Source organism: Podarcis bocagei (assembly GCF_964188305.1).
Source record: "Podarcis bocagei genome assembly, chromosome: 14".
NCBI lineage: Eukaryota > Metazoa > Chordata > Lepidosauria > Squamata > Lacertidae > Podarcis > Podarcis bocagei.
Window position 1 is genome coordinate 12,003,486 of NC_138139.1, and position 27,121 is coordinate 12,030,606.

General features: G+C 45.2%; 1 protein-coding gene across 2 annotated transcripts in view; it reads right to left on the reverse strand.

The window, feature by feature from the left end:
- Positions 1-26,307, reverse strand: part of CYP19A1 (cytochrome P450 family 19 subfamily A member 1) — a 42,478-nt gene extending 16,171 nt beyond the window's left edge. Inside the window, exons 1-2 of one of the 2 annotated variants that reach the window (XM_081170049.1) lie at positions 25,934-26,307; positions 4,618-4,793 (exon numbers count right to left, since the gene is read on the reverse strand). In XM_081170049.1, the coding sequence (XP_081026175.1) occupies positions 4,618-4,756 (139 nt within the window). In that variant the 5' untranslated portion in view covers positions 4,757-4,793; positions 25,934-26,307. Of the gene's footprint in view, positions 1-4,617; positions 4,794-5,050; positions 5,146-25,933 lie in introns of those variants that run through there. The other variant, XM_081170050.1, reaches the window with a different exon arrangement.
- Between the last annotated feature and the right edge of the window lie 814 nt (positions 26,308-27,121).

Consider the following 27,121-nt stretch of genomic DNA (forward strand, 5'->3'; position numbering starts at 1 on the left):
AATGATCTCTCAAGGCTGCCCCAGTCATATGCTCCAAATGCGGTTTGAAAAAATGCAGACAATGTTTTGAAAACAGAGCGAGGCAAATGTGTAAGATATTGGCTCTTCTCCAGGTTGTGGAGAATGGAAAAGACCAAATGCATTTCAGCATGAAATTGCTCCACTGAGATCGATGAAGTGATGCTCTCACACGAACTTCTACAGTGTCAAGCTTCCTGATTTCTCTTAGTTTACATTTTTACAAGGCAGATTTAAAATAGCTTCTTGGCAAGTACGTATGTTTAGAGTTTTTGATATATCCTGTGCTTCTTGTAGGTAGATTTAATAAATGATAATATCCCATCCTAAACTTGCTTGCTTAGAAACAAGTGTTGGGATCACAACACTGGACTGGTATCTTAAGTCTTGTTTCCCTGAGAAATAAATGCAGCTAATTCAGTCTGGCTCCCACCCAGAGTTTCCAGTAGGCAGAATCATCTTGCTGGATGCGACAGAGCTGGGAGCAGTGAAAGTTTTTCTAGAAAAAGAGGTGCTGGAACTCACCATGAACACCTCCCTCGTTCTCTTCAAATGGCAATGGCACCCACCTGAGAGTTCTGGCTGAAAAAAAGCCCTGGCTGGGAGACAGTGACTGAGCCAAGGTCACTCAGTGATTTTCACTGTCTGAATGGGGCACCCAACCCTGGAATGACAAAGGTGTGTGTCGAGAGAACACAGGGAGCTAGCCTAGTCTCCCTGGTCCACTGACTGCATGCCACTGGTGTTTAGGATTCCAAATCTGAAGGACCAGGCACTTTGAGAAAGGGAATTTCTCCCATTGATGGGCTGACGGGAGATCAATCAATCAATATCCTTTATTCGACCGATAGTCAGAAATAAAACACAATAATTATAAACTATAACATCATAGGGGTACATAAATAAGGTAGGGCCACAGTACTAGACCTCTCACAGATAACCCACATCAAGGCATTCAGTTATACGTTTCCGACACTTGAGTGCTAGGAAAAGAAATTTAGCCACTGACAAAGTTGTTTTCCCAGAAGACTTATTTAGCAGATATGCTGCCTGCTTTCCTCTTTGTCGGGAACTGAGCTGGGGTAAGTATGGGGTTATAAGATACTGTCTTAAATCGTTATAGCTGGGACAGCTCAGTAAAATGTGCTCTGTGGATTCTACCTCACCCAATGCACAGTGGCATAATCTCTGGTCATATGGGACTCCTCCATATCTTCCCTTCAGAACCGCCAAGTCAAGAACATTCAGCCTAGCCGCAGTAAATAGTCTGCGGTATTCCACGTAGTGGATATCCGCCAGGTAGCGAGCTGGAGCAGCCCGATACAACTGCTCCCCCAGAAACAACCCAGGTTTCACACGGGCTATGTCCTCCTTGTTGACGGGAGATGAGAATTCAGCAACCCTGGTTCATGGAATCCTCTGCTACAAGGTCCCACTCACTTGTATGGCTTTCAGGGGGAGTTAAACATCAAGTCAGAAGGGACCTCACAGGAACAAAGGATATGTCTTATGCAGGGTCACACCATTAAAATAATAATAATAATAATAATAATAATAATAATAATAATAATAATAATAATATACCCCGCCCTCCCCAGCCAGAGCCGGGCTCAGGGCGGCTAATACCAGTAAAATTATAGTAAAAACGTAATAGGGAAAAAACCCAATTTAAAAGACAGGTTAAAATGCAATTTAAAATGCAGCCTCATTTTAAAAGTAGCCCATAGATCAAAGCATAAGGGGAGGGAAACATAAGGGTCAGACTGAGTCCAAATCGAAGGCCAGCTCTGTCTTGCAGGCCCTGCGGAAAGATGCCAAGTCCCGCAGGGCCCTGGTCTCTTGTGAAAGAGCGTTCCACCAAGTCGGGGCCAGTACTAAAAAGGCCCTGGCCCTAGTTGAGACCAATCTAACCAACTTGCGACTTGGGACCTCCAAAATGTTGCCATTTGTGGAACTTAAGGTCCTCCGCAGGCATACCAGAAGAGGTGGTCCTGTAGTTACGTGGGTCCTAGGCCGCATAGGGCTTTAAAGATCAAAACCAGCACACCTTAAACCTGACCCTGTACTCCACCGGGAGCCAGTGCAGTTGGTAGAGCACTGGATGAATGTGATCTCGCGGCAAGGACCCCGTAAGGAGCCTCGCCGCGGCATTCTTCATCCGCTGCACCATGAACTAGGTCCATCTAGCTCATGGTTGTCTATATCATGGGTAGGCAAACTAAGGCCCTGGGGGCTGGATCCGGCCCCATCGCCTTCTACATCCGGCCCGCAGACGGTCCGGGAATCAGCGTGTTTTTACATGAGTAGAACGCGTGCTTTTATTTAAAATGCATCTCTGGGTTATTTGTGGGGTATAGGAATTCGTTCCCCCCTCCAAAAAAAAAATATAGTCTGGCCCCTGACAAGGTCTGAGGGACAGTGGACTGGCCCCCAGCTGAAAAAGTTTGCTGACCCCTGATATTGACTGACAGCAGCTCGTCAGGATTTCAGACAGGCACCTTCTAAAAGCAGAGTACAGTGGTACCTCGGGTTAAGAACTTAATTCGTTCTGGAGGTTTGCTTTGATCTTAACCTGAAACTGTTCTTAACCTGAGGTACCACTTTAGCTAATGGGGCCTCCTGCTGCTGCCATGCTGCCGCCACACGATTTCTGTTCTCATGCTGAAGAAAAGTTTTTAACCCGAGGTACTATTTCTGGGTTAGCGGAGTCTGTAGCTTGAAGCGTCTGTAACCTGAGGTACCACTCTAGATACTGGAACTGACTTCCGGTGAGTTCCAACTGAAAAAAACCAGCCCTGGCTGGGGACAGTGACCGAGCCAAGGTCACTCAGTGATTTTCATTGGCTGAATAGGGCATCAATCCATGAAGCTGACTATCTATGACCAGTTTATCCTGGTGGCACAAAGGATCGGTCTATCTGGCTCTTAACCAGAAGGTTGGTGGTTTGAGCCCACTCAGGGTGGCTGTGAGCAGGAATCAGGGCATTTCAGGGTGTTGGACTAAATGGTCTTCCAGCTCCACAATTCCGTGATCCAGTAATATGCAAAATCCTGTCTGAACATGAGAAATAAGCAAACAATTAAAGTGACACCAATGCCAATAGATATGTATTAGGAGCAAGGCACTAACAGCAGCATCCTGCAGAGGTCTACTCCGAAATGAGACTGAGTTCATCGAGAGTTCAGGCTGCAGTCCTAACACTGAACGCAAGAGGACTTGCTTATGAAGAGACAAGGTTAGGATAGCACTCTGCTCATGCCTCAGATCAGTGGTCAGCAAACTTTTTCAGCAGGGGGCCAGTACACTGTCACTCAGACCTTGTGGGGGCCGAACTATATATTTTTTTGGGAGGGGGAGGAATGAATTTCTAAGCCCCACAAATAACCCAGAGATGCATTTTAAATAAAAGCACACATTATACTCATGTAAAAACACGCTGGTTCCTGGACCGTCCGAGGGCCGGATTTAGCAAGTGATTGGGCCGGATCCGGACCCCAGGCCTTAGTTTGTCTACCCATGCCTCAGATGAATCAGTGGCAGGGACAAGTAACATGAGGAGATTAGTTCTAATGGGATGAAGCGTGAAGGGAAGATTGAAATTGCAAGGTGCTTTCAGCTCCTGAGAGGCCATGCACTTTTTTAAAATTGCAAATAAAATAGAAGATAGCCCAGATTATAATATGATTGCTTTCATTTGCCATTTCTAATTCTCCTTGAAGGTGAGATTTCTCCCCCTGTCTTCTGCATATACAGTGGTGCCTCGCAAGACGAAAAGAATCCGTTCTGTGATTCTCTTCGTCTAGCGTTTTTTTCGTCTTGCGAAGCAAGCCCATTGACGGATTAGCGGATTAGCGCTATTAGCGGCTTTTAGCGGCTTATCGGCTTATCGGATCAGCTGATAAGCGGCTTAGCGGCTTAGAAAAAAGGGGGGGAGGGAAAAAAACCAGCAGGAACTCGCAAGACATTGTCGTCTTGCGAAGCAAGCCCATAGGAAATTCATTTTGCGAAGCACCTCCAAAACGGAAAACTCTTTCGTCTAGCGAGTTTTCTGTCTTGCGAGGCATTCGTCTTGCGGGGCACCACTGTATTTAAAAGTGGAAATTATAGGCTATCTCATACACAATGGATTGCATTCAATGTTAGTCAGAGTAGTGTGACGCAGGATGTTGGACCTGGGAGACCTGGGCTTAAATTCCTACTCTGTGCCCTTCACCACCATTCAGCCTGGCCTACCTGCTAGGGTTGTTGTGAAGCTCATATGAAGAAAGGAAAATCCATGGATGCAATATTGAGATCCTTAGAGGAAAGGTAGGGTTTAAATGCAGTAACCGGTGAACGAATTGAAATTCATGAACATGGTTAGGAACATATGACTTATCCTAAGTCAGACCGTGGTTCCATCAAGTTCAGTATTGTCTACACTGACTGCCAGCAACCCTCCAGCAATTCAGGCAGTGGTCTCTCCCAACCCTGCCTGGAGATAAAGCTGGGGTCTTTTGCATTCAAAGCCCCTTTCCCAATTATCTCAGATCCTTTACTTGAAATGGGTCTTCTCTGAGTAAAAGTTGGATGCAAGCCTCTGCTTTGAAAGAACTTACCTGGTATGGTTGTTGCTTCTTCAGAAGTCCACATCAGGAACAGGAAGCCTATGAGGAGCAAGACTGGGACTGTGGCAATTGGCATCGTCTCTGAGACCACGCTGGTGATATTGTACTGCATCGGATTGAAGGCTTCCATGATCGTCTTTGCCCAAGGCCCGAGCTAATCGATAGTCCTGCAAGAGCAAAATGAAAATCCAGCGTGTTGGGAGAGCACTGACAAAACACTCCGTCACTTTGGGTTGTTATCGTGGCTCCAACTGATGCCTTGCAACGCCCCCCTTCTCCATCCCATAAACTGAGAAAGCCTGTCCCACTACCAGCTTTACTTTATGACAAGGCCAGTGGTTTAGATTAGACAACGGCAGCAACAAGTCAAAACAAGAGAAGATACGCTCTTTCTTTCCCCCCACCAAACAAAAGGGACTCCGACCTTGGAATTGGCGCGCAGGTTTGTTCGCGGCATTTCAAGCCAAGGGAGTTACTATCTCCCAAGCTTCCCTCAAGTAAGTTGGTCGGCCGGCCAGGATGCAGACCTGGGACCCTGTGCCAAATTTCTAATCAAAGGAAAAGGAAATTAAAAACCCTGGGCTGTGAGCAGAGCCCCGGAAAGCCTTTCATCCTCATCACCTTCCGACAACCATTGCAAGGAGTGACAGGAGCGTCCTTGAATTTCAAAGACGACTGAACATATTTCCCCGGCCACACTGGGAAGGCTGGGCCGTGCCTGTGAACGAAGAATTGGCAGGGTCTGCGACTAGAATATCTCTGCGTGGATTGTGCAAAGCTTTAATTTGTAATGGCCATCCATTCGGCTGTCAAGGTTGGCCCAAGGAACTTTGCTGTCCGTGGCAAAGAACAAAACGGTGCCACGCGAATGCCCATTCTGAGTAGAGTAGCCGACAGGACTGGCTGCTGAATCCTACTTCAGTGCTGGCAACGGGGCACTGCCCTGCCCCGAGGGAGATTGTCAAGGTAGTTATAAAAATAGAGGGCAACACACAGCTCTCTTGTCCAACAGAAGGGCCTGGCTCAGGGAGATCGGGAGCAAGGGCTGAGGGGCAATAAGACCTACACCAGCAGCTGATACTTCCAGGAGGCTGGGGAAAATACCCTCCAAGTGTCCTGATTTTCTAGGGACAGTCCCATGGCCGCTGCTGCCAGCCTCCTCCCTTGGGCAGCTCATAGCAGCTGTTGGATAGTAAGGAAGAAGGAGAGGCTGTGTGGCACACCGGCTCTGGGGGCAGGTAGAGGGCAGGGCTGCCCTGAGAAGGAATAAAGGAGGAGCAGAATGGAGCGCAACGAGTCTTGATTTATTATTATTATTATGTGCGTCTAATCTTGCCCCTTTCTAAAATGCATTTATTGGTGGCACAAATTGGAGGCACAAATACAAGATGGGTGACACCTGGCTTGAGAGCAGTACATGTGAAAAGGATCTAGGAGTCTTGGTTGACCACAAACTTGACATGAGCCAAAAGTGTGACGCGGCAGCTAAAAAAGCCAATGCAATTCTGGGCTGCATCAATAGGAGTATAGCATCTAGATCAAGGGAAGTAATAGTGCCACTGTATTCTGCTCTGGTCAGACCTCACCTGGAGTACTGTGTCCAGTTCTGGGCACCACAGTTCAAGAAGGACACTGACAAACTGGAACGTGTCCAGAGGAGGGCAACCAAAATGGTCAAAGGCCTGGAAACGATGCCTTATGAGGAACGGCTAAGGGAGCTGGGCATGTTTAGCCTGGAGAAGAGGAGGTTAAGGGGTGATATGATAGCCATGTTCAAATATATAAAAGGATGTCACATAGAGGAGGGAGAAAGGTTGTTTTCTGAAACAACCTGAAACGGTTCTTAACCTGAAGCACCACTTTAGCTAATGGGGCCTCCCACTGCTGCCGCACAGCCAGCACTCGATTTCTGTTCTCATCCTGGGGCAAAGTTCTTAACCTGAGGTACTATTTCTGGGTTAGTGGAGTCTGTAACCTGAAGTGTATGTAACCTGAAGCGTATGTAACCCGAGGTACCACTGTACCAGAAACTTTATTGTCAGTTAATGCTCGTTTTGCTTTGCATTTGTGTACTTAAACCGAGATTGGGCATTTGTTTTTTGTTAGGTAATGATTGAAATTACCCTGTGTTTGACATGCTCTATATTTCATATAAGGGACGCGGGTGGTGCTGTGGGTTAAACCACAGAGCCTAGGGCTTGCTGATCAGAAGGTCGGTGGTTCGAATCCCCACAACGGGGTGAGCTCCCATGCCTCAGTCCCTGCTCCTGCCAACCTAGCAGCTCGAAAGCACATCAAAGTACAAGTAGATAAATAGGTACCGCTCTGGCAGGAAGGTAAATGGCGTTTCCGTGTGCTGCTCTGGTTCGCCAGAAGCGGCTTAGTCATGCTGGCCACATGGCCTGGAAGCTGTACACTGGCTCCCTTGGCCAATAAAGCGAGATGAGCGCCGCAACCCCAGAGTCGTCCACGACTGGACCTAATGGTCAGGGGTCCCTTTACCATTATATTTCATATAGTTTGATGTTTTGAATGTTGTAAGATAAAGCAATTTAAACAAAATAGTAGATAAGGACAGATGACTTTACTATTTTGTTGAGATACATCTGGCATGAAACCAGTGACAGAGTTTTGGTTAACGAGAATTGTTCCTGGGCCAGAAAAAACACATCACAATTTCCCGCCGCATTGTTGCAACAACAGGAAAGAAGCATGTTTCATCCTTTCCTGGGATGGACTGACGATTGTCTGGTTAAGTTTAGACAGACAGGAGCAATTGCTCCCTGTAAAGGGGGGGGGTGACATTTGGGATGGCCCACCTTCAGAGACTAATGGAACCTGATGTGTTCCTAAATGCTCTGTGGGGATTTCCAGTGGAGAAGGTTGGCAATCTGAATGGCAGATGAAGGTGATAGACTATATGGGACTGGCTGAAATGACCGGCAGAATCCGTGACCAGGGGAAAGAGACGGCGGAAGAAGATTGGAAGAAATTCAAAGTTTATCTTAAGAAACATTGTAAAATCAATGAGTGCTAAAATGTCGAGGTTTTAGGGAAAAGGGGATTACAGCTGTAAAAGATTAAGTAAAAGAAAAGAATAAGGGAAAAATTCGATAAAACCAAGTGTTAGGATTTGCTGAAATAATTTTGGAAATTGGGATGTAGAAAGGGGAGGTATGGGGAAGTCGGCGAAGTAAGGTTTAAGAAAAAGGGATATGAAATTATACATGTTTGTTCGTGTGTTTGTTTGTTTGTATTGTGTATTGTATGTGTTTATAAAAACTGGGAAAAACCAATAAAATTTTATATATATAAAAAAAGAAGGTTGGCAATCTGGTTGAAGCCTTTGTCTCACTATGGAACGGGAAGATTAAGTGAGCGGTTGACACAATCTCTCCTGAATGCCCTCTATGGCATTTTGGAGCTTGAGCAGCCCCTTAGTATTCTGAGTAGCTCTGGGTTATGAAACATGCCTGATCAAATGATGCATGATTTCCCGCTTGGACTACTGCAATGTGCTCTACATGGGGATACCTTTGAAGGTGACCCAGAAACTACAACTAATCCAGAATGCAGCAGCTAGACTGGTGACTGGGAGGGGGCGCCAGGACCACATAACACCAGTCCTGAGAGATCTGCATTGGCTCCCAGTACGTTTCCGAGCGCAATTCAAAGTGTTGGTGCTGACCTTTAAAGCCCTCAACGGTCTCGGCCCAGTATACCTGAAGGAGCATCTCCACCCCCATTGTTCAGCCCAGACACTGAGGTCCAGCTCCGAGGGCCTTCTGGCGGTTCCCTCACTGTGAGAAGAGAAGTTACAGGGAACCAGGCAGAGGGCCTTCTCAGTAGTGGCACCTGCCCTGTGGAACGCCCTCCCACCAGATGTCAAAGAGAAAAATAACTACCAAACGTTTAGAAGACATCTGAAGGCAGCCCTGTTTAGGGAAGTTTTTAATGTTTGATGTACAGTGGTACCTCAGGTTACATATGCTTCGGGTTACATACGCTTCAGGTTACAGACTCCACTAACCCAGAAATATTACCTCAGGTTAAGAACTTTGTTTCAGGATGAGAACAGAAATTATGCAGTGGCGGCACGGCAGCAGCAGGAGGCCCCATTAGCTAAAGTGGTGCATCAGGTTAAGAACAGTTTCAGGTTAAGAACGGACCTCCAGAACGAATTAAGTACTTAACCCGAGGTAACACTGTATTTATCGTGTTTTCAATATTCTATTGGGAGCCTCCCTGAGTGGCTGGGGAAACCCAGCCAGATGGGCGGGGTATAATTTTTTTATATATTATGATTATGATTATTTGTATTATTACTACTTATATTACTACATCTAAGTGGTGTGCGTCTCACTCAGAAGCAGAGGTGTACCTAGGGGCTGACCAGGGGAGCACCACCAAGGGCACAGGACCAGGGAAGCACAAAAAATTCATCTTCACTCTGCCTGTGTGGTGTAGTGGTTAAGAGCGGTAGACTCGTCATCTGGGGAACCGGGTTCACGTCTCCGCTCCTCCACATGCAGCTGCTGGGTGACCTTGGGCCAGTCACACTTCTTTGAAGTCTCTCAGCCCCACTCACCTCACAGAGTGTTTGTTGTGGGGCAGGAAGGGAAAGGAGAATGTTAGCCGCTTTGAGACTCCTTAGGGTAGTGATAAAGCAGGATATCAAATCCAAACTACTCCTCCTCCTCCTCCTCCTTCTCCTCCTCCTCCTCCTCCTCCTCCTCCTCCTCCTCCTCCTCCTCCTCCTCTTCTTCTTCTTCTTCTTCTTCTTCTTCTTCTTCTTCTTCTTCTTCTTCTTCTTCTTCTTCTTCTTCTTCTTCTGCCTCAGAGTGGCTAGGAGCCTGTTGGCCCATCTGTGCATTCCCTAGGCTGCTCCTCCACTGCTTTGGGTGGCCGGGCGAGGTGCGCAGCCTCCTCTGGGCATCTCAGCAGAGGAGTCTGGTCCCTGGCATGGGCCATCACAACAGCCCTGTGGGGCCCCTACCCAGTCGGCCAGCGGCGCTATTAGAAGTGTGAGTGGAGTATTCAGTGGGGCTTGGAGGGAAGAAAGACGGAGAGTGTAGGTGAGAGTTGCAGGAGGAGGGAAAAGGAAGAGAGGGAGGAGGCAGAAGGGAAAGCAGTGTGCAGAGGGAGGGAGGGAAGTAGGGCGGCAGGCAGACAGATGGACCGATGGAGGAGGAGAAGGAGGCGATTGGGAGGTGGAGCAGAGCAGACCTGACCCCAATGACTGCTGAGGAATTCACTGGTGGAGAGTGAAAGAAGAAGAAGAAGAAGAAGAAGAAGAAGAAGAAGAAGAAGAAGAAGAAGTAGTAGTAGTTTGGATTTGATATCCTGCTTTACCCAAAGGAGTCTCAAAGTGGTTAACATTCTCCTTTCCCTTCCTCCCCCAGAATAAACACTCTGTGAGGTGAGTGGGGCTGAGAGACTTCAAACAAGTGTGACTGGCCCAAGGTCACCCAGCAGCTGCACGTGGAGGAGCGGAGACACGAACCCGGTTCACCAGATTACGACTCTACTACTCTTAACCACTACACCACACTGGCTCACAGGCAACCGAAAGCAAACTTTTTGCACTTCTGGTCCATGGTCTTTCCTGGTTTCGGAGATGCTGGTACATCTTCTTGCCAAGGGTCCAAGGGCTGTGGGTGGGTGCCAATACAGCTCCTTGCATGGGTGCATGGCAGCCTAACTACACCTTTGCTCAGAAACCAGTTGAACGTTGGCCAGAGCACAGAATCGTGCCTACCATGTGGCTATATGAGCTGCCAAAAAAGGGCTGATTTCGCAGCTTGCATTGCATCCTCTAGTAGCTGGCTGGCAGAGAACATCACCTGGAGTCCATTATTCCATATTCTAGTGCTTTACCAGTTGCACTGGCTCCCAGTGGAGTATCGGGTCAGGTTTAAGGTGTTGGTTTTGACCTTTAAAGCCCTTTGTGGCTTAGGGCCCTCATATTTACGGGACCGCCTCTCCTGGTATGCACCGCAGAGGACCTTAAGGTCCATGAATAATCATAGTTTAGAGGTCCCATGCCCTAAGGAAGTCAGATTATCCTCCACCAGGGCCAGGGCCTTTTCAGTGATGGCTCCAACCTGGTGGAATTCTCTGTCCCATGAGACCAGGGCCCTGCAGGATTTAACCTCCTTCTGCAGGGCCTGTAAGACAGAGCTATTCTGCCTTGCTTTCAATTTGAACTTAGCCTGATCTTTTATTCCCCTTCCTTCCCTCCCCCTTCCCTTTTTATGAAGATTACCCACTCTAGGATCCCACAGCTAATTCCCCCCTGGTCTCCTCGCTGGCCCAAATAGGACTGATTTAGCCAGCTAGCCCTGGTGATCATCTAATGTTTATTGGATGGATTTCCCCCCAAACTGATTTTTGAGTTTAGAATTTATCGTTAGTTACGTTTTATACCTATTTTATGCTGTTTTTGTTGCATCAATTAAGTGTTTTATTTTTGTTGTTAGCCGCCCTCAGCCCGGTTTTTCTGAACTGGGAAGGATGGGGTATAAATAAAAAATTATTATTTATTAGTAGTAGTGGTAGCTATTGTGACCTTCTCTCTGAACTGACTCTCTTCAGCTAGATATGTGTTATATGTGTGCATATCTTCAGTAAAACAAAATCTCCTTTTTTCTATGGATTGTTCCCCCGGCCCCCCTTGCAAATTGCAAAGCAAGTGTGGGGAGGGTGATTTCCATCAGGATTATAATTTGGGAGCTATGCTTCTAATGGAAATTGCCCCACCCCCGCCATGCCCAAGATTGCATTTTAAAGCCCATTGACAGGGTTGCAAGCAATGCAATTAACATAGCGTGTAAGTAAGGCTGAGAGATTGTGACTTGAATTTGAACTCGTGTCTCCTTGTGTTTAGTCTGATACTCACAGGTGGACTACAGTTCTCATCACCTCCAGCCATTGGTCATGTTGGCTGGGACGGATGGAAGTTGGAGTCCCACAATCTTTGGGAGGCCAAAGACCACCCACTCCTGCTCTAACCACTGAACCACACTGGCTCTTATCCTTATGCCAACGCTGCAAAGTAGATTAGTATTGTTGCAAGCGTGGGCCCATCACGGCTAGCCTCAAATGGTGCCCCTTTCACAGAAGCTGATGTCAACACTCTGGGGCCCCATGTAATTTAGTTTGCCAAAGCCCCTTCTAGCAAGTTGGTGGTTGAGGTGCAATTCGAAAAGAAGAATTGCCAGATATTATTTTTAGCCAATGCGCTATGGCAATGGTTCCTAATTATCTAACTACTGTGGACTCCCTGTTTTGTAAAAGCTAAACTATGGACCAGCTGCTTTTGATTTTCTTTGTATCTCTGCGGTAGTTTTTGTTATGTGCATGGTGCCATGGACCCCTCTGTGGTCTGAACCACTGAGCCTCTTGGGCTTGCTGATTGGAAGGTTGGCGATTCGAATCCCCACGACGGGGTGAGAGCTCCTGTTGCTCTGTCCCAGCTCCTGCCAACCTAGCAGTTCGAAAGCACACCAGAGCAAGTAGATAGATAGGTACCGCTGCAGTGGGAAGGTAAACAGAGTTTCCGTGCGCTCTGGTTTCCATCACAGTGTCCTGTTGTGCCAGAAGCGGTTTAGTCATGCTGGCCACATGACCCGGAAAGCTGTCTGTGGACAAATGCTGGCTCCCTCGGCCTGAAAGTTAGATGAGCGCCACAACCCCATAGTTGCCTTTGACTGGACTTAACTGTCCAGGAGTCCTTTACCTTACCTGGGTGGGTTACTCTGCGAGCTACCAATTGGGAACCAATGCCCTATAACATCCTTCCTGTGTGTTAAAGCACATTTTTCTTAATCTCTGTCTTCCTTTGCTGTCTAGGATGATGCAGCAATTCAGAGATTTTCGTTGTCCTTGAATCCGGGCCAGATGAGATTTTGCTGAGTAAGAATTGCGGAAAGTTTTCAGATATAGGGAGAATCCATTTATCCCTTAAGTCTCTGCGCAAATCACATTCCAGCACATAGTGTTCTACATTTTCAATGACAGAATACGAAGACCGGCAAGCTCTGTATCTGTGGTCTATTAATTTACTTAAATCTGAACGGCGACAGGCAAATAACTATTGACTGAAACCCTCCTGCTCCTATTACATACTGAAACCGACCTCTTATGGCTTCCAGAATGAAAGAAACATTCAGTTGCTACCTGTAAGCTGTGTATCTGGTCTGTGCCACGGATCTTGGGTTGAGACGGGGGAGAATTTCGACTCGGTTCACATTTAAAGGTGTATCTACCCAATTCACACTTCCTGAAGCGACTGAAGAACTGATACACAGCCATCCTTTGAAATTTGCAAGGATCTGACTTTTGCGATGTAGTTTACAAAAATGGTTTCTTTTCTTCTTGTTCATAAATAGTGGGCAAGGTATTCTATATCCCTGGTCTCTCAGGCACAAGAGGGCAAGAGGGCACATGGGGACTCATTGAAAGTGGGCCAATATATGAGGCACAGGATCCATGCGATAATATGAATCTCTAAATGCATAGGAGCAGAGTGATCACAATATTATGTTGGCAGATACTTTCCTCGATTTGCCTTGTACAAGCTTGCAAGTGTGCATAGTTTAATGAAAATTCATGCTTAATGGGAATATAAAAATTGTTTAAAATGTATTTATTAGGGATAATCTGCACAAATACGAATAAACTAATGGAAATAAGATGCTAACATTTGTTAAGGGAAAACAGCTTGCAAAAATGGATCCACTAGTCAAAATGGCATTGTGAAAAATGTGTTGGGAGAAATCTGCGCTAAAGAGCATAGCTGTTGTGGCTAGTAGCCATTGAGAGCATTATCCTCCCCCCTTGTCCCTTAATATTTTTTGAATGCAGTCTCTTTTTAATGTAGTTGATGGAAAAAACAACAACAGCAACAACACACACATACCAAATGCAATTTTGTCATGGCATTCATTGGAGCCGTACTTCTTTCAAAAGACACATTTTATGGGTTCTCCAAAGATGAGGACACCTGCTCACAAGTATTTAGACTTCCCTGTTGGTTTGCCCATCACATTTTTTTTAAATGTACCACTTCTTTAGTTGTTGCTGTTTAGTCGTTTAGTCGTGTCCGACTCTTTGTGACCCCAGGGACCAGAGCACGCCAGGCACTCCTGTCTTCCACTGCCTCCCTCAGTGTGGTCAAACTCATGCTGGTAGCTTCGAGAACACTGTCCAACCATCTCATCCTCTGCTGTCCCCTTCTCCTTGTGCCCTCCATCTTTCCCAACATCAGGGTCTTTTCCAGGGAGTCTTCTCTTCTCATGAGGTGGCCAAAGTACCGGAGCCTCAGCTTCACGATCTGTCCTTCCAGTGAGCACTCAGGGCTGATTTCCTTAAGAATGGAGAGGTTTGATCTTCTTGCAGTCCATGGGACTCTCAAGAGCCTCCTCCAGCACCATAATTCAAAAGCATCAATTCTTTGGCAATCAGCCTTCTTTATGGTCCAGCTCTCACTTCCATACATCACTACTGGGAAAACCATAGCTTTAACTATACAGACCTTTGTTGGCAAGGTGATGTCTCTGCTTTTAAAGATGCGGTCTAGGTTTGTCATTGCTTTTCTCCCAAGAAGCAGGCATCTTTAAAGACTTCTTTAGTACATTTATATAAAAAAGAAAAGGTAAAGGACTCCTGGACAGTTAAGTCCAGTCAAAGGCGACTATGGGATTGCGGTGCTCATCTCGCTTTCAGGTCAAGGGAGCCAGCGTTTGTCCACAGACAGCTTTCCGGGTCATGTGGCCAGCATGACGAAACCACTTCTGGCACAACGGGACACCATGACGGAAACCAGAGCGCGTGGAAGTGCCGTTTACCTTCCCGCCGCAGTGGTACCTATTTATCTACTTGTACTGGCATGCTTTTGAACTGCTATGTTGGCAGGAGCTGGGACAGAGCAATGGAAGCTCACTCCGCCACGGGATTCAAACTGCCGACCTTCTAATCGGCAAGCCCAAGAGGCTCAGTGGTTTAGATCACAGTGCCACCCGTGTCCCATATTACATTTATGCCCAAGATTTCTCACCACCACCAAGCAACTCAGTGCAGCAGACCAGGGAGATGGGTTGTCCAATCTGGGCACTGACATGCCTCCGATCTGCTTAGCTAAAGCAAGGCAATTGCGCCACATGTTTCTTGTGAAAGCCATTGGCTAGAAGCATTAATGTTCGTACACAGTGCACTTCAGCACATGTACCAGTGGTAGCAAAAGAATAGCAGCGGCAATGAACCGTTAAGCTTCCAGCAATGGTGCTGTGCTACTTCTATAGCTGTGCAACTTCTGAAACTGTAACAGCTGACCACTTTGCAAATGGTTCCTGCAAACTTGATGTTCTGACTGTGAGAGATACCGGTGTAGCCACAACAATAATTGCCCTAAAATCAGCAGCTGCACTGTGGCTGCAATCTGAAATATCATACGAAGTAAATCCCATTGAAATCAGAAAGGCCAGGGTGATTGTGAAGGTTAGATAGCAAGATAGCAAGAAGTCCAGAGACCAATAGCCCTCTAGCTATTCTGGCTTTTGGATAGCCCCCCATGAAGCCTCCGTAGGGCAGCGGGAGGAAGGCTCCCCGCTGCCCTGCGGAGGCTTTGTGTGGCTCTTGTGGGATGTGGGGGGCTCTGTCACTTCCCCCACCTCCCAGAAAAGCTCCCTTTAAAGAGCGCACGTTTCTTGCGGGAGATGGGGGAAGGTACAGAGGGCAGCTTACCCGCGCACAGCCTCTTCCAGGTAGGGGGAGCCTTCATCCCATTGCCCAGGAGAGGCTTCAGCGGCTATCCCAGAAGCCAGAACAGCAAGAGGCTATCCCAGAAGCCAGATCCCTCCTGCTGTTCTGGCTTCTGGGATTCGGATTCCCCCCCCCCTTGTTTCCACCCCCACCCCCACAAACTAGGTGCGTCTTATCGTCTGGTGAGTCCTATAGAGTGAAAAATACGGTGCGTTTTTTTTGCTCTAAAGCAGGGGTGGCCCTCCAGATATTGCTGCCCCACAATGCTCATCAGCTCCAGCAAGCATGGTCAATGGCTAGGGCTGATGGGAGTTGTAGTTCAACAACAACAACAAACCTATGGTTACGTAAAACATACACGATAAACACACAAGACGTAACCGGCTGTACTTTTGAATAAACAAGGTATACTATTCATTGTATCAAATTGTAGATTTCAACAGAAGTTTCATAAAGTTCAACGAAAAAAGCAGAAGACCCAGTAGATCAGTTCCACCCGTCTGTTCATAGAGTCCAATAATCCACCTGAAGGGTTGTTACAGTCCCACAGAATCCTTTCACAGAGTCTAAGACAAGGTTTTTCCGGAATATTAGCATTGTTTCGCCATCCTAGGCTTCATCAATAGAACAGGCTCATATGTAAGATTACAGGATATTGGATCTTATAGCATAGTAGTGGTTGCAGTAAGAAACGACTGTTACCAGTCTGTTCTACTGATGAAACCTAGGATGGCGAAACAAGGCTGTAACAACCATTCATGTGGTTTATTGGACTCTATGAACAGGCAGGTGGAATAGACACTTATACATGTATGGTCCTTATGCATGAACTGACTAGAGAATGAACTGATCTACCAGGTCTTCTGCTTTTTTCATTGAACTTTATGAAACTTTTGTTGAAATCTACAATTTGATACAATGAATAGTATACCTCATTTATTCAAAAGTACAGCCGGTTACATCTTGTGTGTTTATTGGGAGTTGTAGTTCAGCAACTTCTGGCGGGCCAAAGGTGCCCCAGAGCACAGTGGAGAGCGATGATGACACCAGCGCCACAAAACACAGCAGGAGAGCCAACATTGCTAGGCTGCCCACAAATGTCAAAAAAGAGAGCAAAAGTATCACTGCCAAATCAGGCGTGTGCACCCTGTGGCGTACTGACAGGCCACCTGAGCCACCCAAAAAGGCAATGGCTCACAGTCATGGAATGAGGAAAAAGTGAATGTTTTACCCATCAGAAACAGCGAGAGCCGGGTGTTTTTCAAGAAGGGGGTCAGGAACCAAGCAGAAGTGGTGGTGGGACAACAATGGGTGGTCAGAGGAAGAAGACTGGGAAGAAGAGGGGTCAGAAGCTGAAGGGGTTAGTGAGCTGGGAAAGTCGTGGAAGAGAGACGTCCAGAATCAGAGACAGAATAACAACAACAACAACAACAACAACAACAACAATTTATTATTTATACCCTGCCCATCTGGCAGGGTCCCCCCAGCCACTCTGGGCGGCTTCCAACAAAACACTAAAATACAATAACCTAGTAACCATTAAAAGCTTCCTTAAACAGGGCTGCCTTCAGATGTCTTCTAAAAGTTTGGTAGTTATTTTTCTCTTTGACATCTGGTGGGAGGGCGTTCCACAGGGCGGGCGCCACTACCGAGAAAGCTCTCTGCCTGGTTGAAGTTGAAGCTGGTGAGTGGGAGGAGGAAGGCCAAAAGCCAGAGATGTGTCAGGGTGGGGAAGAGTCACAGGGTGGTGAGAAGCTCCCCTCCGCCTTGTTTCTCAGAACCAGAAGAGGCATGAAAAGGGTGGAGAAGAGGTTGGCTGCACAGAGGCACAGTCTCTGACTGCTTGGGAAAAACCCTTTGCTCAGCGCTTCCTAGCAGAGAGGTGACGGTGGTTTTCCTTGCTGCATCACCTTTGCTGGGTTGCTGCGCTGTAGGAACCACCACTTGAGGCTTTGTTTGGCTGCTGGCTGGACTTTCTGTCTTTGGCTCGGAGGGGCTCAGAAGTCGAACATACCTGTGCTCTGAAAATCCCTTATTTTGGCTGCTGATCCCTTATTTTCGAGGCTGCTGGTCCCTTATTTTCAAATCTGTAAGTTGTCAGCTATGCTACTGACTGTGAGGCATAGGTGACAAGTCTCTGGGGCCCTGGGTGCCTGAGCATCCACAAATTTCCCCATGAAGGGGCCGGATACCCACAGATTTTGGTGCCAGGGCCATGCACGCTGCATGGCACCCATGGCTCCGGGCATCCATGGTCATGGAGCCAGGTTGGCGCTCCTGCTGGGCGAGATGCCTGCCTGAAACAATGGAAAGGCACTGCTAGTCTGTCTAGACAATACTTGGCCAGATGGACCAATGGTCTGGCTCTGTATAAGGCAGCTTCCTATGTTTCCACTTCTCCCAAAGTTTCCTGGGAACTGTAGTTTGTCAAGGGTGCTGGGAATGGTAGTTCAGGGAGTAAAGTACAATTTCCAGGATTCTTTTTCTGACTGGGGAAATTGTTTTAGATGTATGGTGTGTACAGAGCTTTGGTTCCTCCCTGCTCTCTATATTGGGCTACCTTTGAAGGTGACCCGGAAACTGCAACTAATCCAGAATGCGGCAGCTAGACTGGTAACTGGGAGTGGCCACCGAGACCACATAACACTGGTCCTTAAAGACCTACATTGGCTCCCAGTATGTTTCTGAGCACAATTCAAAGTGTTGGTAAAAAAAAAAAAGGTAAAGGTCCCCTGACAGTTAAGTCCAGTTGTGAACGACTCTGGGGTTGCGGCGCTCATCTCGCTTTACTGGCCGAGGGAGTTGACGTTTGTCTGCAGACAGTTTTTCTGGGTCATGTGGCCAAAGCAGCGCATGGAAATGCCATTTATCTTCCCACCAGAGTGGTACCTATTTATCTACTTGCACTTTGACGTGCTTTCGAACTGCTAGGTTGGCAGGAGCAGGGACCGAGCAACGGGAGCTCACCCCATCATGGGGATTCAAACCGCGACCTTCCGATCAGAAAGCCCAAGGTTCAGTGGTTTACACCACAGCGCCACCCCTAAACGGCCTCGGTCCAGTATACCTGAAGGGGCGTCTCCACCCCCATCGTTCAGCCCGAACACTGAGGTCCAGCTCCGAGGGCCTTCTGGTGGTTCCCTCACTGCGAGAAGCGAAGTTACAGGGAACCAGGCAGAGGGCCTTCTCGGTGGTGGCACCTGCCCTGTGGAACGCCCTCCCATCAGATGTCAAGGAAATAAACAACTACCTGACTTCTGGAAGACATGTGAAAGCATCCCTGTTTAGGGAAGTTTTAAATGTTTGATGTTTTAACGTGTTTTTAATATTCTGTTGGGAATTGTCCAGAGTGCTAGTCTGTGTAGACAGTACTTGGCCAGATGGACCAATGGGTGGAGTATAAATAATAAAATGTTGTTGTTGTTGTTGTTGTTGTTGTTGTTGTTGTTGTTGTTGTTGTTGTTGTTATTCCTCCCCTCTTTCCTCCCTCCCGATCTTTCTCTTTGACTTATTTTCTTGCAGCTGCTACTTTTCCTTCCTGCCTCAGCAGAGGAGTCAGAAGGTGCAGTTTGCAGACACAGTCTTACTGTGATCATGTTGCAACAACAAACAACAGCAACAACCCTGAGATTAAGGTCATGACTGGAGTCCCTGTCACTCTCTTAGGTACCATTGTACTCCTGCCTGTATTTCATTCAGCACACTGGACAAAATATTGGACTGAGTCATACGTTCAATTAGAGTAAAAAAAAGTGTGGCTTTTTACTATATTTCCTTTCAAAACACTCTCAGCAAAGTTCAATCAACAAGTCTAGCTGTACCTTGGACAGAGCCGCCGTGTGTCCCCATGGGGAATAATTTTTCCCTGCTGATATTTTTGAGGTTATTTGCAATAACCTGAAGTCACAAGAGTGAAGCTCCACACACACCCCGTCCCGTCTGAATGGGAGTTAAAATAGTTCAGACCCAACCTAGCTAACCCAAGGAGAGGCCAAAAAACGAAGGGGAAAGTTTGACAGAGACAGAGCCAAATGGCCGAAATATTGGGAAATTCTGGTGCAAGATGGAGACAGAATAAAATTGCAGAGCTTTGAAAAATTGAAAAACAAAGTGCGAGATTGGCTCCATTATTATCAAATAATGGAGGCATACAAATTGGACAAAAAAGTTGGTTTCCAGGTGGAAAAATCAAATTTGGAAACAGAATTGTTAGATCCAAAAACCAAGAATTTGTCAAGAATGCATAACTTGCTGTTGAAATGGAACACTCAGGATGAAACGGTGAAATCAGCTATGATTAAATGGGCACAAGATGTTGGACATAACATAATGATGGCTGACTGGGAACAGTTATGGACCACAGGTATGAAATTTACGGCATGTAATGCCCTAAGAGAAAATTTAATGAAAATGATTTATAGGTGGTACATGACACCAGTTAAGCTTGAAAAAAATTACCATTTGCCCGATAATAAATGTTGGAAATGTAATGAGACTGAAGGTACATTCTTTCACCTTTGGTGGACGTGCCCAAGGATTAAGACATTCTGGGAGATGATTTATAATGAAATGAATAAGGTATTTAAATATACCTTCCTTAAGAAACCAGAGGCCTTTCTCCTGGGTATGGTCGGCCAATTGGTGCTAAAGAAGGATAGAACTTTTTTAATGTATGCAACAACAGCAGCAAGAATACTCATCGCGAAGTATTGGAAGACACAAGATTTACCCACCAGGGAAGAATGGCAGATGAAGTTGATGGACTACATGGAATTGGCGGAAATGACTGGCAGAATCCGAGACAAGGGAGAAGAGTCGGTGGAAGAAGACTGGAAAAAATTTAAAGACTACAGCAATATTGTAAAATTAAGGAATGCTAGAAGAATGTTGGAACGAAGTGATATGGCTTTAGTAGAAAGGTTATAAGGAATTAAGTACAAATAGAATAATAGAGTATTAAAGGAAAAATAAGGTTGAAATGTGTTAAGATAATTATAGGATAGGAAACAGGGAAAGATGGAAAGGAATTGCTGACATAATTAATAGAAGTGGAATACAAAAAGGGAGGTGTGAGGAGGTCGTGGAAATATGTGAAAGAAAGATAAGATATTGAAATTTATTTTTTTCCTTTTCTTTTCTTTGTTGATGTGTTTTTAAATTGTTTTTGTTTTGTCTTGTTAGTTTAATGTTTTAGTGTAAGGTAGTGTTTTTGTATTGTAATGTATTGTTTTTTCTTTGTTTTTTGTAGTGTTTAAATTGTTGTAAAAGCAATAAATATTATTTAAAAAAAAGTTTGACAGAGACAGAGAGGGAAAACAGGAAGGAAAAAAAGTGGGTCTAAGTCTGCTGAATCAAACTTCTCCCCTTTCTCTAGCCCCCACTGCTCTGGCCGCTATGGTTTCCACACTTTCATTTATTATGTATTTATTCCATACAATTTATACCCTGCTTGATTGTAAAAAGAAAAGGGGGCTGGAAACCCTCAAAACGGTTTCCCAAAAAGGGGGGGGGGGAGGAGAAAGCAACAAAATTATCAATAAGAAAAATTAGCAACAACAATGTGAGGAATAAGTGGTATAAAAATGTAATAAATAAATGCAACCATTGGCTTCTAATGAGATGTGCCTTTTTCAAACCACACCTCCTTCTGAGTCTTCTTAATTATTGTTATATGATTAAACCCTGAATGCTCTGCCTGAAAAGTTCTTCACATTGTTACTACCATTATTATCAATAAATGCAGTCTAATGAGCTCATCAAATGGCAAATTTACCAAATTCATCTCCAGCTAAGTTTCACCCAGACTAACCCCCCCCCCCGAAATTTACTGACCTAAGCTTCTTGGACCTATTCATTTCAGAGTGCATACAACCCATAATAATGGTCTTTGCTGAGAGAGGTGGGGGGGGGTTTCGATTTATGGCACCAGGTGGCAAATCATCGAATTGGAATTGGAAGGGACCCCATGGAGCATCTAGCCCCCTGCAACGCAGCTGCCCCATACAGGGATCGAACCTGCAACCTTGGCATTATCAGCACCACCCTCTAACCAACTGAGCTATCCTAACATTATTCTAAAAACAGATTAAAACTCGCGGCAACTTTCTTAACATCTGGGCAGGCTTGTCTAAAGAATACATATATATATATATATATATATATATATATATATATATATATATATATATAGCAGGTACTGAAAAGTGTACAGTGATATCAATAGGCAGGGAGTTCCAAAGATGCTGCCACACAAAACGATCAAGTTATTACAAATTTGAAACAGGTATTTCTGTGGTACTTGTAGCAGTGCCAGTTCTGCCAATCACCTTGCCAACAAAGGTCCGTTTAGTAAAAGCTATGGTTTTCCCAGTAGTGATGTATGGAAGTGAGAGCTGGACCATCAAGAAGGCTGATCGCCGAAGAATTGATGCTTTTTTGGACTGCAAGAAGATCAAACCGATCCATTCTTAAGGAAATCAGCCCTGAGTGCTCACTGGAAGGACAGATCCTGAAGCTGAGGCTCCAAGACTTTGGCCACCTCATGAGAAGAGAAGACTCCCTGGAAAAGACCCTGATGTTGGGAAAGATGGAGGGCACAAGGAGAAGGGGACGACAGAGGATGAGATGGTTGGACAGTGTTCTCGAAGCTACGAGCATGAGTTTGACCAAACTGCGGGAGGCAGTGGAAGACAAGAGTGCCTGGCGTGCTCTGGTCCATGGGGTCATGAAGAGTCGGACACAACTAAACGACTAAACAACAACAACAACAACAACAACAACAACAACAACAACAACAACAACATATCTACTAAGGCAGTCTTCATTCATACTTCTGTATATTGGCCTGGAATCTTTTGTTGAAGGTCTAGTTGAGAAACATTTTTAAATTAAAATAATAGGACTGCGTCCTAAGGACATGTAGCTGGGCTACAGACAGGAAGGGAAAGGGGTGGAGTATAAATTTCCAAGTAGCAGCCAACAATCACGATAGCTTAAGTGGCTATTATTTACAGAACACAGAGCTGTTAAGTGAGGGACACAACATGCCGCTCAGATACCTAGGATAATATAAGGGTAATTGCTTCCCTTTTAAAGGAGAATGGGACAAAATGAGGATTTTCAGGATGTTCTGTCTTGAGTTGTTAATTCCACTGTGATATATTTCCACCTCTCCTCTCCCAAAGCACATCCGACAATGCCAGCTTTGTTACTTTTCAGAAAAAGAACACCAAAAACAGCAATCATCAAAAGTAGCTTCCAGAATAGATGGTAATTTCACATTGCACCTTTCGCCCTCCATTCAGCAACTTTTTGAAGGAGAACAGTGGGGACATCAGCTCAAAATAGCCATCAAAAGGAGCAATTGGTACCCAACATCTCTGTTTATTGTGGTTTTTTTGGAGAGGGAGAAAATCTGTCCTGTGTGACCCTCCCTTTGCACACTGTATCATTATTTTGCAAGATCTCATTCATCTCTGTTGCTTCTAAGGGCTGCCTTAAAAGTTAGAAAAGCTAAATAAAAAGACACTTAAGTTTTCAAAGGTGCTTGGTGGGGGGTGGGGTGGGGGAGAGAATGAAATATTTTATTAAATTTCGCTGAGGCTCAAGTTACACTTTCCATAGAATTGAATGGTCCTTTCCTGTGTTGGAATGCTGCATGGAGAAAAAGGCTAGCTAACTCTCAGCTTTCTCTGCTCTAAGTCACCCTCCCAAATATGCTCTGTCTCACTGTCCCAAAATGACTGGTTAATCATGGAATCAGAGAGCTGGGAGGAACTTCAGAGATCTTCTAGCCTTCCCTGTTTCCTTGCTTTCCTCATCCATTTTAGTTTCATTCAGCTCCTCAGTTTTATTGTTTGCCTTTTCATCTGAAGGCATTTCAGAAGTGAATTTATTAACCATGGTCTCATTCCCTTCATTTTTAACTAGACTGTTATTTTGTATTTTATTAGTTTCTGTAAAGGCAGATGCTTCCAAGCCTACTCCATCACAACAAAGGGTAGTACAACTTTTGCCACTCTTTCAGTTTCTTTAGTTGCTGATTAGGAATTTGAGGGACCAAATGGATGGAACGGAACATCAGGCAAATCGCCAAGAAAATCTCCACGTCTAATGACACAAGAACCAGTACAAAGTCTGCGGCAGAGCACACTAGCCAAACGTTCAGATGTGTCACCATCTGTTAACCCCCCCAAATCAGGGAATTTTTCTCACTTACCAGGGACCAGTTTCCTAACTAAAAATGAAAATGGACTGGTCATTTCTTCGTCAGAGGGCAAATGGGCAAAGTTAGCAGAGGATCAAATACTCCCCCCCCTCACTGTATATGTAAATCCCCCCTCTCTCTCTGGGGTAGGGGTGGGCAACCTTCAGAGCTTACCTGTTGAGGGCTGCATGGTGCTGGTGTGCAGGGCAAGAGCTAATGATGGGCAGAAACAACAGTGTCCTGGATGAACTAGTCTGTTATAATGGCCACCTGCTAGTCCCTGTTCTCTGTGACTATCTGAAATTAGAATTCAAAATCCTATGCAGAAATGAGCCTCACTGGGATTGCTGGGATTAATCTCAAAATAAAAATTCAATGCACTTTTTTTTTTTAACTACAGTAGACCCATGCATTTGCTGTCCTGGAAATTGAGGGAAAGTAATTCCTTTCTGACTTTAGTGTGCTATACAGACACACTTGGTATAGAAGCCTACCAGTTTGTCCTCATGCAGCTGAGCAGTCTATTCCCCAAGCCATGCAACCAGAAAAGAAGGTTTTGTTTAAATTATGTTTGTGAAATAAATTACTCTTTGAAAGTACATAAGAAGATAAACACTTTTGAAAGCCAGGAAAAATAAGGAGGGAAGGAACTTGGGTGGAAGGGAAAATGGGGCAACTTTGGGTAGTTCAGGGGCAACAAGCAAAAAAAATGAAGCTTTTCTTCTTCTTTTGGCAAACCAAGGTTTCCTAATGCATTTTTTAAATGTTATTTTCACAAATATATGCATTTTTGTGCACACAACCCCCAGTATAGGCATTCTTGTATACATTCCTTGGCTGGAGAACTGCATTGCAAAATTCGGAGAAGTGTGACTTCTGAAGAGCGGCTGCATTTCGATTTGTGTATTGTTTTCGAAAATGTGAATGATGTATGGTAGGTTTGTCATTAAATGCCATCTGAATTGAATTCGCCCCCCCATCCCTACCTGCGCTCTAGGGAGTTATTGTGGGTCTGTTGATTTGCTGCTTCTTAGGAAGTGTCTCCCTCCAGTTAGGCTCACTTTTATCCTTGTAAATAAAGCTCACAGATTGCAGAGCTACCTTAAGTCCACCTTAGAAGAAACCCTGGGAAGTTCTGCCTCTCTAGACTAGATCGCTAGTCAAAGAAGTGGAGAAGAACACATTAACAATACGACAGAGTTTATATCTCATGTACATGGCTGGTTTTCCAAATAGCAAAAAATATTGCCGAGGCATTTAATAATCCACAAAGTGCTCTCTCTTTCTCTTTCTCTCTCTCCCATCTGAATCTGGGTTCTGTCACTACATCCAAAAACTTCTTTTTCTTTGTTCAAAACAGATGATCATCAACACCTCTCCTTCCTTCCCCAAATAAACATAGAACAGTATCAACAGAATGCAAAGCAACTCAGGGATTGAATGCATTATTATTTTTTTGCAACATTCTAAGGAGCTATTAGGCATTGTAGCCCTTGACAGAATTATTTCTTTTAAAAGAATAACCTTTGGGTGCACCCCTTGCTGTTTAAATGAATATCTAGGGTGTGAAACCCATGGAAACATATGAAAACAAGGAGAGAGAACATATATTTCAGAACAACAAAACAAACTTCTTTTAAAAACAATGGAAAGAGAAGAGCAAATTTAATTTAGGAGGCTGACTGGGGAATTTCTCTTTTCCAGTAAGCTGACTCAAAGTGTTCAAAAAGAATATCCGATAAAAACAGGCTTGTAGGTCTTGCCAATGTCATCAGTGGAGAGTCACCAGATCATTCATTCCTCCAGTTCAGCTACAGGTAATTCTTTTGCATGAAGGTCTTTTAAATTTATCAGTTTGGTCAATTAAGTTCTCCTTGCAGAAGCTGAACCCCTCACCGCCCCCCTGTCTAATTTGGAGTAACAAAAACCAACCCAAATTTCAACACGATCAACAAAGAAAAGCTTCTTCCTTTTGGGTGATGGAAATAATGGAAAAAGTAATGAAGTAGAGAAGCAAGTTTGCCTTGGGAAGCAGTCTCCCTGTTGCTCTAGCATGCCACACCATTAAAAGTTACAGAAATAGCTGCTTCTCTCAGCTCAAAAAGATTTAAGCCCAAAGCAAGTTTGGAGGAAAATTCTGATCTTCACTGAGTTACAATAACTACAGTTGTTCAGGCAGGGGGGAAAGGTATCCCCCCCAAAAAAAAACCCCCTCCCCAGGATACATTGAGATGAAGGCAACTCAATAAATAACTCACAATCAAAACTCCAATACTTTTTCATATTAGTTTTTCATCCCACTATAACACATGTTAAAATAGAAAAGTTTCATAAAGTTACCTGGTTGTTTTCTCACTTCCGTTTTCTAGGTTCTGCTCTGGAAGTCAGCTGCAATAGTTAAATGATGTGTGTGGTCTTTCTAAAGATCAGAAAAGATTTCCTGGTGATCACTCTTTTTGTAGCATCTTTTCCTGTCTCTCTCTCTCTCTTTTTTTTAAACTAAAGGTACTCCTTGTTGCTAAGAGATTGGTTGCTAAGAGATTTTTGTGTATGAGGAGGTGGCAGGTCAGGGGGCTTTGCAACCCCAAAGAGAATTTTGTAAATTAACCTCTCTAGCAGAATGTACTTAAGCCCCTGCCCCAAAATCCACTGACGGTGGATTAAAAAAGGAATCCAGCTGAAAAGAAATTAACCTGTTTGAATGCTCAGTGGCTTGACGAGGGAGCTACAAGAGATAGTTTGGCGAAGAGCAACAATGTGCTGTTAGTTAGGCAAAAACTTTGATGCTCAGCATCACAATGCGAAGATGAAGGTGAAATGAGACTTAGGATTCATGTGGCAATTGCAAACTTGAATGTAGCAATCCTGGCCATCGCTCCCTGTCTGGTTATATAGCCTGGAAGATGTGCTATCATTACATGGGGCATTTACTTGCCCTGTGAAGGGGAAATGGAATGGTTACAGACGCTTCAGGTTACAGACGCTTCAGGTTACAGACTCCGCTAACCCAGAAATATTACCTTGGGTTAAGAACTTTGCTTCAGGATGAGAAAAGAAATTGCACAGCGGTGACACGGCAGCAGCGGGAGGCCCCATTAGCTAAAGTGGTACCTCGGGTTAAGAACAGTTTCAGGTTAAGAACGGACCTCCAGTGTTCAACAAGCATTTGACAACAAACCACAGAGCAATGGAAGCTTAAAACTCTTTAAGCTAGCTCATAATCTGTCCAGAAGAGCACTCCTATCTTTTGCATGTGCCAGGCAGACAAAACATAACTGACAGCCCTAATGTGCATAATGCATAACTGGGGGAAACACACAAGGACATGAAGTAGGGCTGCTGTTTGTGTGGCCTGGGGAGGGGTCACAAGGGCCAGATGGAAAAGTACAAAGGGCCTGCACTAGACTCTCGATTGTTGTTGTTGTTTACACAGTAGCGGGACACGGGTGGTGCTGTGGTCTAAACCACTGAGCCTCTTGGGCTTGCTGATGGGAAGGTCGGCGGTTCGAATCCCCACGACGGGGTGAG